Source organism: Carica papaya, chromosome 3, assembly GCF_054855325.1.
Source record: "Carica papaya isolate Zhongbai chromosome 3, ASM5485532v1, whole genome shotgun sequence".
In the NCBI taxonomy this organism is placed as follows: domain Eukaryota; kingdom Viridiplantae; phylum Streptophyta; class Magnoliopsida; order Brassicales; family Caricaceae; genus Carica; species Carica papaya.
The window spans coordinates 35,064,003-35,083,508 of record NC_142311.1 but is presented as its reverse complement, the minus strand read 5'-3'; the positions used below and the strand labels follow the sequence as shown (position 1 = coordinate 35,083,508).

The following is a 19,506-nucleotide window of genomic DNA, read 5'->3' as shown; positions in this document are numbered from 1 at the left end:
TTATAGTCTTCTCGATTATCTAGATTAATTGGTTCATTCCTGCGTGATTTATCCGGTTCTTTGATTACTCAGTTATTAGTTGTGATAAGTTTAATCGCTTACTTAAATGTCGTTTTATTGATATTTGAAATTAAAATGAGATATTAGTATTGTGTGGTTGATTGTTATATTGATAAAAAACTGTATGTGAAAGACTTATTGGATACCCGTGAAAAGGTGGACGAGCCTGGTGCATAGGGAACCTTACCGTGAACGTTACCTCAGTCGAACAGGACTAGGAAGTTTTTTACCAATAAAGTTTGGGATATATGGTTCACCCTCATACTGGATGGGGTATCGAGGTGGTGGAATATTTAGCGTCCATTATCGAATGAGATGTGGAAAGGCCAGTTAATTGCTTAATTGGATATTATGTTCACAAGAAAAGGGACATCCTTATAGACCGATAGAGGTACCGATAAGCAGGTAAAAATAGAAAGTGATCATCTCTTGTTATTTTATATGTGAAAATAAAAAGTGTATGAATATGGGTTTTCATATATTATTTTTGAAAAAACTCGTTACATGAATACATAATAAATAACTTTTTTTATATTAAATAAATTTACATTAAATTAAGGATTCCATTAGTTATTATTAGTTTTTTTTACCAATCTTAGTTATTTTTCTATTTTTACCAATATTCAGTTTACCGTATTTGTTATTAGTGTGATATTCTTATTGGATTTGTGTAGCTTACTATTTCATTAACTATTTTAAATCAAGAGGATCAGGATTCAGATCTCGATCAATGAGAGAGTTGTGAATAGTTCATTACCCGAACTCCCTTCAAGTACTAGTGAAAATCGTCCTAGGATATTTACCTATTCTTCTTTTAAATGGATACTGCATTTTAATCCGATGCTAGTTATCTGAATTATCAATACGAATTTGCCATGTCTAGTATAGATAATCTATTTTCTACCAACATAATTACTTTCACATGGACATCAATTAATTACGTCCACTAAACTAAATTTTAACGCAAGGTATAGTGCGTCTGTGCTTAGCCACGTTTTTCGGATATAAGACGTAGCATGAGAGGGTATCTTGGAGTATAAATAACATATTAAGTCATTTTCTTCAGTTCAAAAATTTTGGAATAATGTCACTACTTGATTATTTCACAAGTCATATCAGGAACATGTATACAATTCAGAAAAGCATTCAAGTGTGAGTATTCCGCTACCAATACCTTTGGTAATGAGTTAATGGTGTGTTATCAATAAATTCAGAGCCAGCCCAAACAAAAATATCTAATAATCTTTTCATTGTCCAGAGTTCAGGGCTCAAAATAATGTTTTTGATGGACGAGTGAATACCACTAAGCTTACCAGGGATTCCTAATAAAAGAATTCCTATTGGGTCTGCAGTTTTGTGCTTGGACTGGAGCAAAATAATAAGACGAAAATCTTTATCCAAATCCGATGTGATATTCAACTATAAACTTTGAACCAAACACATTTGGGTATGTTGTCTAGTTAATAGGGATAAGCAATTAGAAAAATCAGCAGAGCTAAGAATGTTCATCAATTTGACAAGGAGTTACAACACTATGCATCTAAGTGTTAAGCACTGTCTGACCACCCTCTAGTATCCTAGAATGTTTTTCAATTTCAAGTCAAGTTCTAAAACATGATCTTATAACTCGAAGGACATTACCCAAATTGTTTTTATACAAATAGAACATTTTCAACAACTTATTTCTTCAGATAGAATATGTAAATAGAGAATATATACAACATACTATTATACACACAGTAACATGTAAGATGTTCATCTAATTCTGCACTAGCCACCTAGAAACCACGACAGTGATCACACTTCATAGCATTAAGGAGTGTCTCGGCCCCCCATGGTACAGAATCCAGATTCTCAACACACATTAAAAGTTTTGGGAAACCATGTTCTAAATAAAAATTGGTTCTTTATTTATTCTAGTTTCATTGTTTTTACCAAGTCAAGAATCCATAGCAATGTAAATGTCTATAAAAAAAAAGCAACATGTAAATGACTTAAGTTCACGGCAACCCTATGAATCATTAGTTTCTCACAAACTGAACAGAAACAAACAACCTATTAAGGACATAAATAAATGACTAAATACAGCTTAAAAAAATTTCGATAAATGATTTCTAGACCTCTGGAATAAAGCGAGGTAGCATGAGTTCCAAGTATTTGTTCAAGGACTTGTCTCCCAGTTACTTTTAAAGGTTTCAATTTTTTAAATGAACAATTTAAAAACTTATTGATTCTAATAAGTGATATAAAGTTTGTAGCACCCGGAAAGGAGGAGGAAAAAAAAAAAAAAAAAAAAAAAAAAAGAGGGGGGGGCCACGTCAGCAGCCACGTCAGCAGGCCCGGTCAGCAGTCCCGGCCAACCGGGGCCTGCCACGTGGCAAGATCGCGTCACTCCAAAAGGAGCCACGTTGGCGATCCGCGTGGGTGCGATCCGACGGCCCAGATCAATCGCGCGATCGGACGGCCCAGATTCAAACGCACGGATGGCCCAGATTCAATCAAAAACGAACGGCCCAGATTAAAATGAAATGAACGGCTGTGATCAAAAGGCAAGGGGTTATAAATAGAACCCCCACACCAGACCACAAACCCTAGCCGCCAGCCGCTCGCCGGAGAAGACGAACCAGAGGCCGACCGCCGCCACCCGCCGCCACTCGCCGCCGCACCGGGGAAATTTCCGACCGCCGATCGAGGTAAATTTCATACCCCCGACTCGTTTTTCCCCACTGATTCCTCCTATGGCCAAATCGAAGCCGAAATCCCGGCCAAACGGCCGGAATACGCGGCCGAAGCCCAGCGGCGCCGCCGCGCCCCCTCTCGGTTTTTGCCTCCGACGAGGCCCTTCCCGGCCTCCGTTCGATGCAATTTTTATATCACCGTGATCACCATTCTTTTCTCTACAGGTTGACCGAAGCCAAATCACCAAAACACGAACCTCGCCGGAGAGTCGCCGTACCCGAGAGCGCCGCCGCCGGTAAGCTCCGCTTTTCCGTGATTTTTTTGGCCCCCCGAGGGCCCTAGGGTTGTTTTCTGACAAGGACCAATGCGAGTGTGGCCGAATTCGGCCAAAAACGGCCGAAAACAGTCAACCCGAGGCGACTCGCCGCCGCCAGCGGCGGCGCCGTCGCCGGAGCACGGCGGAGCCGCCGTGCCGGAGTTGCGATTTGGGCCGAAAGAGGCCCTGGGCCTAATTTGGATTTTTTTTGGAACACGTGCAGGTACTGTTAGCGTGTTTCAGTTCCCCGGGAAAAATTCAGGGAAAATTAGGGACAGCCTGCAGGCGCACTGTGAATCGTATTCGGATCCCGAAAACAAGTAAGGACCCCTCACCTTATTTCCTATCACGGTATTAAAGTTCAAAATGATAAAACAGTATTTCTTGAATTAATGCATGTGTGAAATTGCTTAAGGTAGCTAATGGAGCCCGAGTCTAGTGTGATTGGTGGTTTACTGTTATTTGGCCTGTTTACAGCTTTAAATGCAAAATGAGGTTTGATGTGTTTATTTTACAGATTTGTGTGCATTTACTACGTTTTTATTAATCATGGGTTGAATGACTGAAAAACCGATACTGTATGTTGTCTGTTTGGCATGAACTACTGTTTGCTTGTTTGTATGTGAATTGATGATGCTTATTGAGGAAAAGGAAAATGAAAGATTGTGTAGACTGATAATTGTATGATGGGGTTAGCCTGACTAGATATCCTGGGAGATGGTGGACGGACCGGGTCCGTAGGGAACCCTACCGGGATTGTGGTCTCACATGCCGGACGGGGTATGGAGATCTTATGGTTTTGGCGCCCATACCGGACGGGGTATGGGGACGGCCCGTTTCACCCTCATACCGGACGGGGTATTGAGGTTCATGGTTTTGGCGCCCATACCGGACGGGGTATGGGGACGGCCCTGGAAACTGATTATGAATGTTAAAAGATTAACGGGTAGCGGAACCCCTATGGACCCCCACGGATACTAGTAGGCTGGTAAATGAGAAAAGGATATGTTGTATAATGATTGAATTACAAAAGGCGTGATAAGTGCTATGTTTTACAACTTATATTATTCCATGATTGTGATAATGTTATTATTTTTCTTATATTGTTTTTATAAATTCCACCGAGGTAAGTGGATGGTAAAGGTTTTCATGTTAATAAACGAGTTTATTGTAAATTATGCTCCATTGGTCTTTTTGTGGTTTTCTACCCACCTTTATCTCCGTGACGGTGAGATATCGTGATGTTCTTACTGGGCTAGTGTAGCTCACTCCTTAATTAACCATTTCAGATCAGGAAGACATGGTTCCCGAGCCCGTTCCGCAGGACGACGACGAAGGGGATGCCTAGAGACTCTGTAGTCATACGCATAGTTTATTTTCGAGTTTTCTTTCTTAGTTAGTTTAACCTTTTATATTTTAAGTACGTTTTTTTTTTTTTTTGGTTTTTTCGTGTAAGGGATGTTAACTGAAATTTTGATCTCGCTTCCGCATTCGATATATTTAAATACTCATTTCTTTTTTAATATTTTCCGGGGCCGTTACAAAGTTAATTGTTCAGACTTTTCAATTCATAAACCGGGGGGATCTCATATCTATGAAGAGGGATATTCTCAAAACTTGCAAAGAAAAAACAAGTGAGTTAAACAAAAAAAGAAGTAATTTAAACAGACACTGTCGTGGGAAGTACTTTAAATGCAAAAAGAATCTCAACATCCACGAACTAGTTTTCAAATATAAGAGAATATTAAAAAAGACGACCTCAATGACCACATATGAAGTTAATTGTTGCATCAATAAGCTGCTTAGATTGCTACCACATGATATTGGATTCACCATAGAAGCTGCATTCTCATATCAAATCAGTGTCAAAGCAATCCTGAAAAAAGAATAATATTACGACTTCAAAATTGAAATATCTTGTACTAGTTGCTCCAGGAAAGACATTCAGAGAAAAAAAAAAAAAAGAATAAAAAATTTTCTGTGTCTCCCGTCGTCAAATGATATTGAAAATTCTTTGAAAATTAACATAAAAATTATAATTTATTTTATTTATTAGTTTAAATTCAAATAAAATTTTATTTTTAATTAAATTTAATACATGTTTATTTTTTTAAAATTATGCAATTAATGAAAATTTATTCTTTTAGAAGATTTGATTTATATTTATCTTTTACGTTACGGTAAATTATTTTATGAAAATTTAAACGTAAATTTATTTAAAAATAATTTAAATTATTAATTTTAAAATAAGTAAAATCAATAAAAATTAAAATTTTCTTCGCACGAAAAAATTACAACAAAAAATAAATCTCTTAAATAATTAGATATATCATGCCCAATATATTTCTCATAATAAATTTCAATAAAAATTATTATACAAATTAAAAAAAAAAATAAAAGATATTAATTATAAAAATTATTATATAAATTAAAAAACAAACATAATATATCATTTTTTTAAAAAAAAAAATTAATTAAAAATAGCGAGTATAATCGGAGGCACGTAAATACCCTCCCATCCCATAACGAAGCTTTAAAATTGGAGCAGGCAGTTCTTTCCTTCGTGCTTTACAGAGTAGACACTGATGACTATCTCGGCCGCCATTGGAACTGAGTTTTAAGCCGAGTTCACTTACCACCGTTCCCCGTGATTCAAGGTAGTCGAAGCTCTGGTTTTTGTTTCTTTCTCTTTTGCTTCTCAAAAATGCTGGAAGGAAGGTTTTAATCTGATTTGTTCGATTATTCTGTTATCGTGTTATAATAAGTGATTTCTGGTTTGCATTTTGTTTGAATTCGATCTTTTCGGTATGGAAGAAGATGCCTTCGTCAAATAACAGATGGAAATGAAAGCTAGGGTTAAGGGTTTTGTGCCGTTTCTCTACTAAATCCTTAGAGTGGTCGTAAAGAATTTAGTGTTCAGTTATTTTAGCTACGTTTATGATGTTGAAGCGGATTGAATTAGTTTAAACAGATTTTTGTTGTAAATGCGCATCTGTCAAGCGTTTACTGTGTGGCATTTGTTAATAAAATGTTGTCGCTTTGTAATCGATGATTATGTATTTCTTGGCATTATATGTAAAGTATGTTGTGGGGCAACGTAGAGAAATATTTTAGTGCCTTTTTTCGTTTGCTGCATTGAGTTGATATTATGTATATATTGTATGATATTTTTTCCTGGTGTTACCAGCAATTGAAACTGAGGAGGATGAGTAAGAATAAGAACCCCGTTGTCTTCTTAGATATATCAATCGATGGGGATCCTGTGGAAAGAATTGTTATTGAGGTAATTCCTAAAATTAGAGGCTCGAGTTACTTGTTTATTTTGCTTTTGACTTGAGGTTTTAGTTTTGCCATTTTACTAGATGCACTTAAAGTTTGCATCTCATAATTAATTAAGAAAATTCTTATCTTCCTCTCGTGTGAACAGCTTTTTGCTAATGTTGTTCCAAGGACAGCAGAGAACTTCCGAGCACTCTGTACAGGTACTTTTAAGTTCCTTATAGAATTTGCAAAGCTGTCCAAATCAGCAGTTTTTAATCATTACGTAATTGTAATGATCAATCCTAGCTTTTGTCTTGTATGGGGCACTATGAGTCCATCGTTTCTCATTTGTTATTTTCAGCACTTGACAACATCTATCATAGTAAAGCGACCCAATCATTGATGAAAATAAAATTTAAAGTGCTTTCATATTTCATGTGTTTCATTTTGTGATTGGTTCTTATATTATGGATGGTGTTAGGATCTTGACCTACCATTTACTGCTATTTGATTTATCAAATAGTAAATATGTAGTTTTGTTTTCATCTGAGTTCTCGGGGAGCTTTCTGAAAATTCTCCTTGCTTTTGTGACTTTAGTGCAGAGAAAATAAAAAATGCACACTGTTTGCATTTCTTGTTATGTTCTTTTGTTCGTAGTTGGTTTTACAATCTAAAATATGGCTGACTTCAAATCAGCTTCTTTCTTCTTAATTTGTGCACTTAGCTAGTGGGTTGCAGCATATATTAAAACATTTTTATGTTGTTTCTGTTAACTAATGTTGAGAACTCTTAAATGAGATTTGGTTGCATCTCAAAAGAAGAGGAAACCTCCAAATGTATGCTACTCCAATATTAACTGATTATGCATTAAAAAATAGCTTAACTATGTGGGTTTGCATGAAATGACTTATTTGCTGCTTGTTGAGTGTTGACCAATTTTAAGGATAGATTTGAGAAAGTCAGGTACTTCTAAATTCAGATGCTTCAATTTTTGGGTTAAAAGTAGAAGTTGTCACATTATATTGATGTGCCATGTTTTGAAAAATCTACTTTTCTGTATCCTTGTAACATATTCGATTTTTTTTTTGCTTTAATTTGGACGCTGAAGGAATTTAAGAAAATGGATTGAAAAATGTGCAAAACCATTAATTATGGAGCCATAGGAATTCAAGATGTTATAGTGAAGAATTCTCCGCCTTCTTGTGAAAAGCAATTTTACCTTGTTGCTTATGTGAATCTAGCACCTAGAAATTATTGCATTGCTTTTTTTTTCGGTAGTGACGGGAGTAAGTTAATAAATGGTCAAATTGACACCGTGATATAATATTTTTTTTTGTTTGCATGAAGCTATTGGTGTTTGCTTACCCTGTAAATCAATTAAACTTAATGGTGCTTTTGTCCATTTTAGGTGAGAAGGGCATTGGAAAATCTACTGGGAAACCTTTGCACTACAAGGGATCCTTTTTCCATCGAATAATTAAAGGATTCATGGCCCAGGTATGCTTTCCTTATTTAACCATTTTATCATCAGTTAATGTTGGCAGCATGCATTATTTTGCCTTTTACCAGTATATCCTTTTCACAACAAAACTCATACAGCTCTAGACAATCTTTTATTCAGAATTGATTTGTCTAGAACTTGGCATTTAGTAACTGCCGGTTGATTGTTGCGAAGTCTTCTTTATATCAGTGATCGCTGGGCGTATCCTCCAATTTTTTCCTAAATATGACATAAATAGTTTTTTTCAAGAAGAACACAAGTCATACAAGGTTTTGCCGTGTTCTATATACTGCATTAGGATCATACGAATGCCAAGAAAATAAAGTTTAAGAGTGGGGATTTAGGAGATTAGCGAAGGTAGTTAAGGACAGTATTTTCTATTCTGTTTCTTTTTCTTTTGTTTCAGCATCCAGAGTATAATCTGATATCACAAACTGTTTAATTTCTTCTTTGTTTCTTACAGGGTGGCGATTTTTCAAATGGGAATGGTATTCTCTTTTCTACAGTCACATGCACACACAACAAACTGCAAACTTATTTCTTTTAGTTGATGTGGAATCTCAGTTTGACTTTTATATTATGCCCAGACATGTAAGGAACGACTTTCATTGGTTGCAGGCACTGGGGGAGAAAGTATTTATGGAGGGAAGTTTGCAGGTCAGTTTTCTGTTTCTTAGCACTGATATGTGTTCTTAATTTGTTTAACTTGCTCATGCTTTGAAATTTCTTTTGCAGATGAGAATTTTAAACTGGGACATGATGGACCTGGCTTTCTTTCTATGGCAAATTCTGGTCCAAACACAAATGGGTCTCAATTCTTTTTAACCTTCAAGCGCCAGCCTCATCTTGATGGGTATTTGATCTTTGCTTCTTGATATTGTCATCTTATAAAAGTTAAAGAGGTTTGATTTTGGTGATTCTATAAGTTACTACAGTTACTGATTCATTAATTATTATATGGCAGGAAGCACGTTGTGTTTGGAAAGGTCTTGAAGGGAATGGAAGTTGTGAAGAAAATGGAGCAAGTGGGATCAAGTGGTGGGCAACCTGCCCGATCTGTAAAAATTGTTGACTGTGGCGATAATTTGGAAAACAAAATGGATGCTGCTGGAAAAGAAAAAGGTAAATGGAAAATTAATTAGATAGTGAGCACAGATTACCTATCTGATATGCTTCTGTACGCAGCATATTGCTTTCTTTTTTAACATACATGATGGAGTACACATCTTTTCTGATACTTCATATTGTGGTTTTACCAGACAAAAGTAAAAGGTCAAGGAAAGTTCATTCTTCTGAGGATAGTTCTGATGTTGAAGCCAGAGGGAGACACCGGAAATCTCTGAAAGATAGAAGGAAGAAAAGAAAAAGGAGATACTCTTCGTCTGATTCCGATTCTGATTCTGATTCTGATTCATCTTCGGATTCTGATTCTGCTTCAGATTCTGAATCAGATTCAGGTTCCTCATCATCCGACTCAAGTTCCTCTGGTGATGGAAAACGAAGGAAGAGAAGGTCAGTGAAAAGGGAGAAATATCGGAATAGAAAGAAAGGGAAAAATGGGCGGAGGGAGAGTAAAAGAGGCAGACATGACAAACGATCAACACGCAAGTCCAAACGGTGTGATTAGTATTTAATTCAAGTTCAGTGTTTCTCATGTTTCCTGCTTAGTTTTGCTTGATTTGTTATTGCGTTTTCATTTTAGAGTGTCAGAGAGTTCAACTAATACTGAGAGTACTAGCAGTAGCAGTGATTCTGATGATGGAAACGTTGGTCGCCGCCTTTCTGCTCATAAAACCAGAAATTCAACTGATGCTGGGAAAAAACCATTATCTAATATTGGTATGTTACTGCCATGTTTTGGCTGCCACTGCTTCTTACTTGCTTCTGTGGTATTTTTTTGTTTAGATTCCTTTTTTTTTACATGCTTTAGTCACTTGTGTAAGTTTAATGTTGCAGATGCTGGAAAGAAATCATCAACTACTTCCTCTCTGAAAGAAGCTATTGTTGAGCAGAAACGGAACCTTGACACGAAGACAGCTGAGAGCAACTCATCACATGAGGAAGGCGAACTGTCCCCAAAGAACAATGAGGTCGTAAAGAATGGACATGACACTGGAATTATTCGAACTGATCGAAATGCCTATTCAGATGACTCGAAAAAATCAAGGTTTCTGCTCTTGGCTAGTTCCTTCTCTTCCTGCATTTATTAATTTCCTGTTATTTTCAGTGTTTGACCACCAAACAGATTTCTAATAATAGTTTTTGTAATACTTTTCTTTTCATGGCTTATTTACAGAGACATGATACCAAGCCCCAGAAGAACAGAGAATAACAGTGGTAGGGGAGCCAGAAGTAGGAGCCCAAAAAGAAATCTCAAGAATGAAAGTGAAAGTCTCCCTTTGAAGCCTGGAGAGAACCAGAGAAAATCTTCTAGAAGTCCATCAAATAGTCCTGTTCGCAAGGCCCCTGCTCCTGACCGTGGTCAAGGTGTTTCACGGAGCCCATCTCCAAATGGCATTCCAAAACGTATTCGAAAAGGGCGTGGTTTTACTGACCGATACTCATTTGCACGTAGATATCGAACACCTTCTCCAGAGCGATCACCTCCAAGATACTACCATCATGAAAGGAACCGTGATAGGTACTCTTTCTTTCATTTTAATTAAATAAAGAGGAAAAATGCTACTAGTTGTTTGAAGTTACTTTCTTGTATATCATTATTTATCCTAGTACTTTTCGTGAAGGTTTTCAAGCTACAGAAAGTATTCAGAGCGTTCCCCATATAGACGTTACAAAAGCCCACCTAGACGACGGACCCCTCCAAGGTTTTCTCTCCTGTGCTTAAGATGTTACTATTTCTACATTTATTCATATCTTCCATGGATGTAATCTTTCATCCCTCACATGCATAACACTAGGGGAGTAACCGTGATACTTTTTGCATCCCAATGCGATGAGCTGGGTTTTCTGTGAGCATGTGATTTTAAGTCTTGGTTTCAGAGCGGATCCCTCTCTTGTTGGATGCATGAGTTTTGATTGAATTGAATTGGATTTGGTTAAGGTTTGGATTCATAAGAATGTGTCCCATCCAATTTAAGGGGTTTAGCATCTTACCTTCCATGTTGGTAGTGCTATAGGAGAATGGCATATCTTTGGGTTTTTAAGGACCTCTAGAGCACCAAGAATTAGAACTTTTGATAGATAGGTGGTGAGCCCATGATTTTACACTGCTTTTGCTAGCAGGTCCCAGCAAAAATAAGTGAATTTGGCTGGCACATAATTTCTTTTTACCTAGTGAACTAGTTTGAGGATTGGCTTGTATCAGTTGGCTGCTTCCTTTCGTTTGTCTTCCAGTTAAGGGCATGGAACCTCTGTTTACCCCAAAGGCTTCCCTGGGAAGGTGTTTTTTTTTTGGGTAGGGAAGGAAAGAATTCTTTTCTTTTAACTGTTTGGCTGTGAGATTGCAGGTTTTTGTCAATAGAATTCTTCTTTACCACAGGAGAAAAAACCATCAAAAGAGGTCTTGTAGTCGCATTTTTTTGCTTACATCCTTGAAACCCCTTTCTGCCTTTTCTTCAATGGGAATGAATATTACAACTCTATGTATACAGGTTTTCTAAAACGGAAAAGGAAATAGATAATAAATCATAATTAACTATTAAGGATGTAATTGACCCTTGTATACTTAGACCTAATTTATCCTTTCTTTTAACATCTTGATTTTTCTTTTCGAAACATAGCTTGTTTTCTTCATACTGGAGTGTGATTAGTAATTGCATCATTTCATTGTGTAGCTATTGACCACTAGAAGTAGAATTATTAAAGATTTTCATAGGAATATAGAACTATATATTCCCAAATGGCAATTATGAGTATGTTTGATGAACCCAGGGCTTTCTCAAATTAAGACCAGTGCTTTTGTTTATTTATTGAAGTCATCATGACACTTTGACTTATGCTGACTTCTAATTTTCTGTTAATGCAGATATGAACGCAGGAGAAGTAAGAGCACATCTCGCAGTCCAGGTGGATACCGTGGCCGTTACAGGGATCGAAGTCGGAGCCGTAGTCCAATGCGGAGCACTAGTCCAACAGATAAGAGACCTCCTTTGAGTGAGGACTTAAAATCTCGCCTTGGTCCCCGGATCAGTGAGCAGTCATCACCTAACAGAGGAAGATTAAGATCCAGGTCCATGAGCCGTGGGTCCTCTCACTCAAGATCTTCAGATGCTTCACTAAAGCGCCGTAACAAAATACCTTCAAGATCTCCCAGCCGCTCTACATCAAGCTCGCCATCTGGACAGAGGGGTTTGGTATCCTATAGAGATTAACCCTGGACAAGTTCTGGCAGTGGTTTTCTCTGCGTTGAGTTAATGAGAAAGCTTATCCTCATCCGTGAGGCTGTGATTTGCATTTTCCAGGTTTGAACTGCATGGGCTAGTTGGCATATCACTTTTCCATTATCCATTCCAAGAACTCGATGTGACTATTATAAGTTACTAGCTGCTAAACTGGGTGATTTTGAACGGTTCTGTTTGTTTGAGAATATGTAGCAAACTTAATTTTGTTTCTTTCAAGTGTCATTAGCTCGAACGGAGCATGTTAGTTCTGAACGAGATCCCAGCGAATCCAATTTCAATCAATCTGCGTACGATGTTCAGTTAGCGAAGCCCTTGATTGACGGAAATTATGCACAATTCTCTTATTCGTAACTGGGAAAATCTGTGGTTGCTCGTGATGCTTCGAATTACCTTTTAAGATTCTAGTGGAATTTAATAACATTTTGTAATGATAAAATTAGTGTATTTAGTCATTTCTCTTTACTATATTAGACTGTTTTCTCTTCAACATGATACTTCTGAAATAACAGTGTTGGCTGATCCAGAATCAGATCAATATGACATTAAAGAAGGATGTTTGAACTGCAAGCTAAATTATTTTCATTTTGGTTCAGATCGGACTGGTATTTTCTGATTCTATTAGGCTTAAACTAAAACTAAATATTTTTAAAAGATTAATAAGATTAAAACAATATCTATTTGTTCATAATTCGATTAGAACTAGATGAAAATGTACCGAAACTTTTTAGCCTTTTTTGCTTATAAACTTGTGCAGGCTCTCTTCTTCCAGTTTCAGGTGTTACAGGGCTCGGAGAGCACCCGCCCGTTATCCTTCAGCTGGAGAGAGTGGGAGGTTTTCGTTGCTCCGTTTCCAGCCTTACGCAATCCCCTCCGGTCTAAGAGAAGCCAGCCCCAAAGCCTAAGCTCGAGGCTCAAACCTCAACTCTCATCTTGGAACGGACGGACCAGATTTTAGACCCTCCGATAGAGCCTAACTTACTGGACAGAACGAATTTCCAGCCGTCTTCAACCGCCCCACATGGGTGACAACCCATTGTTACCAGGCATGGGAAATGTTGATGAGAATGATTATTTTATAGCGAGCAGATCGGAGAACAGTCATTTTCGAGTTCACTTGTATCGTACTGAATACACATACACAAACAAGTAGAATGTTATGTGTTCGTCCCAGCTTCAGAACTCACATTGTACACGCTTATTAGAGGAGAAAAGCACCCTTACATCTAAGAAGAAAGAATATTATTAATACTAAAATTTGGTGGGATCCGTTAGGTTTTCATCGTATAGATGACGCTAAAAAAACCCAATAACAAATTATTGTAGTGACTATTCTCTCTTAGTATCAAATATTATATCGATAAGAACATATATTACACTTAATTTTAACCGAAAAAAGATATGAGTTATTCAATTCTCGACCTCTCTTTTTATAGTGCCCGTTTAGCATTCCCAGCCAATGTGGGACAAACAACTTTTAACTCTACCTTCCAATACTCTGTAACTCAGAAAATTATCCCCTCAAATACAAATTGTTAACCTTCTCTTCTTGCCATTATATATTAACTTTTACGTCATTAAATAAAAATTACAATTTATTTACTTGTCTTCTCTTGCCGATACATATTAACTTTTACTCCATTAAACAAAAATTTCATTGTATGTATATAAATTTGATCACGAAAATCCCTATCAACCTGCCACCCACTTTTACTTTCTCTTACAATCCAGCAACTACAGGTCATTCGATAAAAGTAAACTTTAGACAAATCAAAACAAGTTGTTCGAGTGAAACTGAAAGTTCGAACACAATAATGCAAGAGGATTACATAACTCGGTTCTTGGTACCTAACGAAGTTCCACCTCATTTATGCTATATGCTTGTTCAGGTTTAACTTGTATAAAAATAAAAATTATTGAATGTAATAAATCAATAGAAGAAACTCTTTAACTAGCATTGTTAACGACGAGTATCAGCTGAGCAAATTTAGCAAGCATTACATTATTGGTGATAAACCCATCATAAAATACATCTCAAAGTTAATCTAAATGATGCACCTAAGAATTTAACCTTTTTGCATCTAAGAAGATATGAAGCCTTCCCCAGACTTAGTGCTACATGCTTGACATGGTTCGCTTCCCTTTCGAACACAACACTGATGGGAAATGTCAAAGAAAAGCATAGAAAGAACGCAACAAATCCACCGAGTCTCCAAACCTGTTTAGATAGGTAGACCTTTAGGCACGATTTTATCTTTGATCCACATGTAGATAGGAACCAGCACAAAATAGGTTGCTGCTAGGCCGCCCAATAGGAAACGCATAAGAAACACAAATTTGTTCACAGGCTTTTTAACATCCTCTGTTTTTGGACCAAGCTGCATCAGAATACACACACAAAAAATCTCAACAAAGGATATACACCAATCAGCCTCCACTATTATAAAGCTTCTCGCCATATTCCTCTAAACTTTAGCATTCATGTTAGTACTATACCTAGTTTCATGATGAGCAAATTATTAAGGTTTTGTAAATCAAATCCAGTTTCAATTTAAATCAGTTGTTTTTGTGGCTCTTCTTCAGCAAGTGAAGATACAACTCCATTGTAGAATCGTAAAACATAAGCAGAGTTTGGTTCTATTATGTATTAAATATGTAAATTGTAACTACATTTTATATATTAAATAATTAAAATCTGAGACAAAAATATGAAGAAAATATACTTAAACCAAACAAAACAAAAGATTCAAATCTAAAATCTTGAGAGTTGAACCAAGATCCTTTCAGTTAGATATTTAGAGAGTATTATGGAATTTGCTTAGCTCAATACCAATCAAGAATCCTCAACAAATTCCACGAATTCTTCTTATATATTTGTTCCAATCTTCAACTCTTTTTTAGAGGTTTAGAGATATTGAATCAATCAAAGACACTTATAACACTTATTCCACTTTTGGAAGACTTTAAGAATTGATTGAAACTTTAGCATCGGTTCATGAAGGTACATCTTTAGCAAATTTGATTCTAATAACTACTTTTTTAACACTGTTTCAAAACAATTAGGATGCTTATTGGTGGTTAAGAGTAAATCTTTTAAGTAACAAAAAGATAATGACGTTATTCCTAACTTTAGGATGATTCTTAGGTGGTTAAAAGTAATTTTTCCAAGTAATAAGAAGATAAACACTTATTCACAGCTTTTTATAAGGGCTTATTTATTTCTCCCTAATTTACGTTCTTACCTTCTTATACAATTGTTTATTTTTAAATAAGCACCCAACTGCTTTAAGTGACCTGAAACAGCATTTTAAGTCTTTATTTATTGTTTATTGATGTTAATATACTTTGTCAAGAATCCAACCGGCTTACGACTCAACTCAGGAAATCCTAAATTCAACAGGGGCTGGAGTGAAGCATTTATCTAAAGGATAACCAAAACAGACACCCGAGTGCCCAAAAATCAACTTAGGAGAGAATCAAATCAAATCTCATAGACGTCTTGTGAAGTTGGTAGTAAGAATCAATGGGTCTCAGGGAGAAAAAGTCACCAAAATGGACCAGCAAATCTATTTTTTGTCCTTTCATGTTCTCTTTGTTCATCTGTTCAACGAAGAATCCAAGGTTAAATGTTCTTATTTCATGAAAGAGGTGAGCTAACAAACTATCATTAACCGCAGAAATACTTGAAAGACAGTCAAAGCATCCAAGACAGACCTTACTGGTGATCCTATGTAATATCAACAACTAGGTGAACGAACCAAAAAACAAAATGGATATTAAACCAAATAATGCATACAAGAATACGAATATGATTACCTGCAAAGGAGAGTCTCCGGATGCAGGTTTAACACCTGTAACAGAACATCCCATAATCAATCCATGACGACGAACCCCACGGTACCACTTTGGGCCAATCCTCTTCAGCTGGATATCCTTAAATCCAGCTTTCTCGAACCACTCGATATACTCTTCTTCCTTTGGGAAGAGCATCCAAACATCTGCAAAGAAGCGAGACAGCCAAAATGTTGGGTACACAGGCCCTATGATGCAGGCTTTTCCTCCCAGTTTCAAAACCCTGTATGCTTCCTTGATGCCCCTTTGAGGGTCTGGCCAATACTCAATACTGATAAAAAAGTTACACAGGCCCCATGAGAGATACTTTCAAGAGCATTATATCCTTCCTTCCCTCCCAAAAATTTGTGGCAAAAATTTTTGCAAGGTAATATAAAAATGTACTGCAACAAACCGCAATTGCCTCCTATATGCTCATGTGTTCAAATGGTACATAGTAGCAAATTACAATATGGCTCTTAGGAAAATTAATCCCTAAAATGCATGCAATCATAATAAAGTAGAGTACAAATAAGAAAGGACATGTGATTCGACATATATATCTACGAAACTTTTATACTATGATAATTTGAGAGTACCAGGATTTCCCGCATGGAATATTCCCCAGGTACTCTCAACACTAAGTGTGGGAATATTCGAGGGAGAAACTGGTACTATCAAATTATCGTAGTAGAAAATTTTTTTCTCAACATTCCCCGTGAACATAGGTATACTTGTCGAACCGAGTTAAATCTTGTGTTTTTTCTTATTTGTGCTCTACTTTATTGTGATTGTGTGCATTTTAAGGATTAATTTTCCCAAGAATGGAGAAAGTTATCTAATGACCTAAACAACACATGCATCAAAGACTTTCAAGAGTGAAAATTTAATACATAAAAGAATTTAGACATGGTAAACATGAGCAGAAAAGAAGTTTACCTCCCAGCAGATACATATCTATCAGCGTAGTCAGTACGAAAAGGAAGATCCTCGGCATCTCCCTCAATTATCTTGCAGTCTTTCAATGGCTCCTTCTGCTTAGCCTTTGCTAGTTGATGTGGAGACTGGTCCAGAATGGTAACATTCTTAGCATCAACATGCTTCACTATACCAAGAGTGGTGAACCCAGTTCCACCACCAACATCCACAACAATCATGTCCCGATGATATAAATCAGCAGGCTCCAGCGCCTCATCTCTCATGTCCTCAGTCCAGTGACCAGGGTTTATCACATGGTCATACACAATCGACAAAAATCTGTAAAACCAAAACGCCTCTTTCTTGTGCTGTATGAATCTGGGCTGTGAAGCTGGTCTGGAAGCTGATAAACTGCATTTTGGGGATGAAATGGTTCTTGGCTTCAAGGTTCTTGTGCTAGAGACCAGACCCATGTTCGAAACCCGCTTGCCGTGAAAATCTGACCCCGAAAAGCATAAACCTTTCGGAGTAGTGCCTCGGACGACTGCTAGATTCTCGGCTCCATAAAGCATCGAAGACGCCATGATTGGACCAAACAAAGAAAACCCACAAAGGAGAAAGGGTAAATTTCACTTGGGTAAGTGACTTGGTGCTTGATTAAAGCAGGAAGAGTTCTGGGTGGCGGTCGCTTATCTGATCATTTGAAAGCAGATCCTGCACAGAATAGATTGATTATTATGAGTAGCTAGTAGCGTAAAGGTATACACCAGAATTGAGTACAGGACAAGAGAAGGCCAGAGGAAGAGAAGGAGGAGAAACTCTAGCCTTGAATCTTCTTGGTGCGGGAAGTGGATAGAAGCCCTGATTCTCTGTGTGCGTGTCAAACCAGGAACCACTGATTTTATCACAAAGGAAACTGGAATTATATGTGATTGGGATTCCGGAGAGCTCTGCAAGCAAATTGTGGATGTTCAAGATTAAATTTTTATTTTTTATTCAACAGAATTGAGAAAGTTGTCTGATTTACCACAACTAGAACTCCTTGAACCTATCCACAACTAATTAAAAGTTTAAGACTCAAATCTATTCATAATTCCCTTAAGAAATCATTAGTCTAGTTGATTAATTAAACACACAAAATTGGTAAAGAGTAAGTTGATACCAAGTATTCACTGAATCATTGTTGATTTTTCAAAAATACCAACTAATCTCAACTTAATCTATAAAAATTAGGATAAACCAAATTATTATATATCAATTTAAACTCACAAGGTAGAGTATGTTTTTACAGGGACAATACCTTCTTTCACAACATCAAAGCTTAAACATGTTTGTGATTAACTTCTTTTTTTTCTTCACATTTCGATTTTTTTTTTAAAAAAAAATGCAAATTTTTTTTTTAAAACATCTTGATTACTTTAAAAATGGTATTTAAAGTAGTTATGAAATGATTAAATAAGCAAATTTTACACCAAGAAAATGAAAGAAATAAGATATCAGGTAAGTAAAAAAGTTAAGAAGATCGGATTTCATGTATTTCTCTTGTCGTAACGAAGCAAAGTAGAATTTGAATAGTCTTGATAGTAGCTCAAGTTTTTTCTAATGAATCTTTTTTTTATATGTATTCATAAATATATTTATTTGAAAAAAAAAATTCCACGTGTAATAATGATTTTATGAAATATTAAGAGAATTATGTAGACAAGTGTATCTTTTACGAGCATAAATTAATTTTTTTCCTCAATATACTTTTTAATAGATATTAAGTTGTGTTGTTTTTATTAGTGTAGTTTACCTAATAAAAAATAAACAGTAAAATGTAAAAATAAAAAAATAAAAAAAAATAAGCACCCACGAAAGAACATTGAGATTTATTATATTAATGATATAAACTAAAGTGTACATAGCTTATCCAAATTAAATGTTATCAAAAATATATAAATACAAATTTAATTTACTCCAGACATAGTTTAAGAAAAATAAATCAAGATATTATTTTTTTAATTTTAAATTATTATATATGTTTAAATATATACGGAAATGTGAATATATATATATAATCCATGACTCTTTTTTTTTTTCCAATTCAATTGGTATTGGATTGTTATTATTATTATTATTATTTTATTTAAATATTAATATTAATTTGATCAATATTGCACATACTTTTAACCCAAAAAAAAAAATTATGTATTAGACAAATTCAAAAATTTTGTGACATTTATTGATTTGGTTTTTATTATTTACATTGGAAAGTCATTATTTTGTAGTTATTATGTTATACTTTTCAATTTTTTTTTTCAAAAAAAAAATTGATTTATATATAAATATAAATGTTTTAAGGGTTTATTTAAGAAAGTGTATTTTATAAAATATAATATGTTATATGTCAATATTTTATATTTATATTTAAAATTGTATAACCATTTACCATAACATTATTTATTATTGAAGTCATTAGAGATATCAGTGGGATAGTTTTAGAGGAAAAATGGTATCTGGGTTTTATGAAATCTTTGAGAAATCGAAAAAAAAAAAAAAAAGCTTTGTCACCAAGTAAGAATGAATATCATATGGTCGTG

At 35.7% G+C, this 19,506-nt stretch overlaps 2 protein-coding genes and 1 non-coding gene across 6 annotated transcripts; 1 reads left to right on the top strand and 2 right to left on the bottom strand.

Moving 5' to 3' along the window:
* The first annotated feature begins 5,553 nt into the window (after positions 1-5,553).
* LOC110823215 (Cyclophilin-like peptidyl-prolyl cis-trans isomerase family protein) lies at positions 5,554-12,770 on the top strand. Of its 3 annotated transcripts, none has more exons than XM_022053564.2 (14): positions 5,554-5,712; positions 6,243-6,338; positions 6,483-6,537; positions 7,725-7,813; positions 8,281-8,305; positions 8,436-8,474; positions 8,553-8,670; positions 8,782-8,939; positions 9,077-9,434; positions 9,559-9,656; positions 9,774-9,984; positions 10,114-10,458; positions 10,562-10,642; positions 11,803-12,770. In XM_022053564.2, exons 2-14 carry the CDS (start codon positions 6,261-6,263, stop codon positions 12,146-12,148), a joined length of 2,001 nt encoding a protein of 666 aa, XP_021909256.2. In that variant the 5' UTR covers positions 5,554-5,712; positions 6,243-6,260; the 3' UTR covers positions 12,149-12,770. The 3 variants fall into 3 exon arrangements, with proteins under 3 accessions (XP_021909256.2, XP_021909247.2, XP_021909265.2); XM_022053555.2 differs by having other exon boundaries at positions 5,555-5,712; positions 9,520-9,656; XM_022053573.2 differs by lacking the exons at positions 5,554-5,712; positions 6,243-6,338 and having other exon boundaries at positions 6,503-6,537; positions 8,405-8,474; positions 9,520-9,656.
* A 148-nt stretch (positions 12,771-12,918) lies between these two features.
* On the bottom strand, positions 12,919-13,228 carry LOC148268605 (signal recognition particle RNA). Its single transcript, XR_015818177.1, has one exon.
* An 881-nt stretch (positions 13,229-14,109) lies between these two features.
* Positions 14,110-17,902, bottom strand: APG1 (S-adenosyl-L-methionine-dependent methyltransferases superfamily protein). Of its 2 annotated transcripts, XM_088216809.1 has the most exons (4): positions 17,750-17,902; positions 16,946-17,638; positions 15,992-16,298; positions 14,110-14,553 (listed from the first exon to the last, which is right to left on the bottom strand). In XM_088216809.1, the coding sequence occupies exons 2-4, from the start codon at positions 17,506-17,508 to the stop codon at positions 14,398-14,400; spliced, it is 1,026 nt and encodes a 341-aa protein (XP_088072935.1). In that variant the 5' UTR covers positions 17,509-17,638; positions 17,750-17,902; the 3' UTR covers positions 14,110-14,397. The 2 variants fall into 2 exon arrangements, with proteins under 2 accessions (XP_088072935.1, XP_021909286.2); XM_022053594.2 differs by lacking the exon at positions 17,750-17,902 and having other exon boundaries at positions 16,946-17,743.
* Between the last annotated feature and the right edge of the window lie 1,604 nt (positions 17,903-19,506).

Excerpts from the sequence above, each read along its gene's own strand:
- LOC110823215 (XM_022053555.2), top strand. The coding sequence starts at position 6,261 with ATGAGTAAGAATAAGAACCCCGTTGTCTTCTTAGATATATCAATCGAT. Across the intron at positions 8,306-8,435 it reads CGATTTTTCAAATGGGAATG|GCACTGGGGGAGAAAGTATT; the intron begins GTATTCTCTTTT and ends CATTGGTTGCAG. Across the intron at positions 8,940-9,076 it reads TGCTGCTGGAAAAGAAAAAG|ACAAAAGTAAAAGGTCAAGG; the intron begins GTAAATGGAAAA and ends TGGTTTTACCAG.
- APG1 (XM_088216809.1), bottom strand. The coding sequence starts at position 17,508 with ATGGCGTCTTCGATGCTTTATGGAGCCGAGAATCTAGCAGTCGTCCGA. Across the intron at positions 16,299-16,945 it reads AGATATGTATCTGCTGGGAG|TATTGAGTATTGGCCAGACC; the intron begins GTAAACTTCTTT and ends CTTTTTTATCAG. Across the intron at positions 14,554-15,991 it reads CCGGAGACTCTCCTTTGCAG|CTTGGTCCAAAAACAGAGGA; the intron begins GTAATCATATTC and ends ATTCTGATGCAG.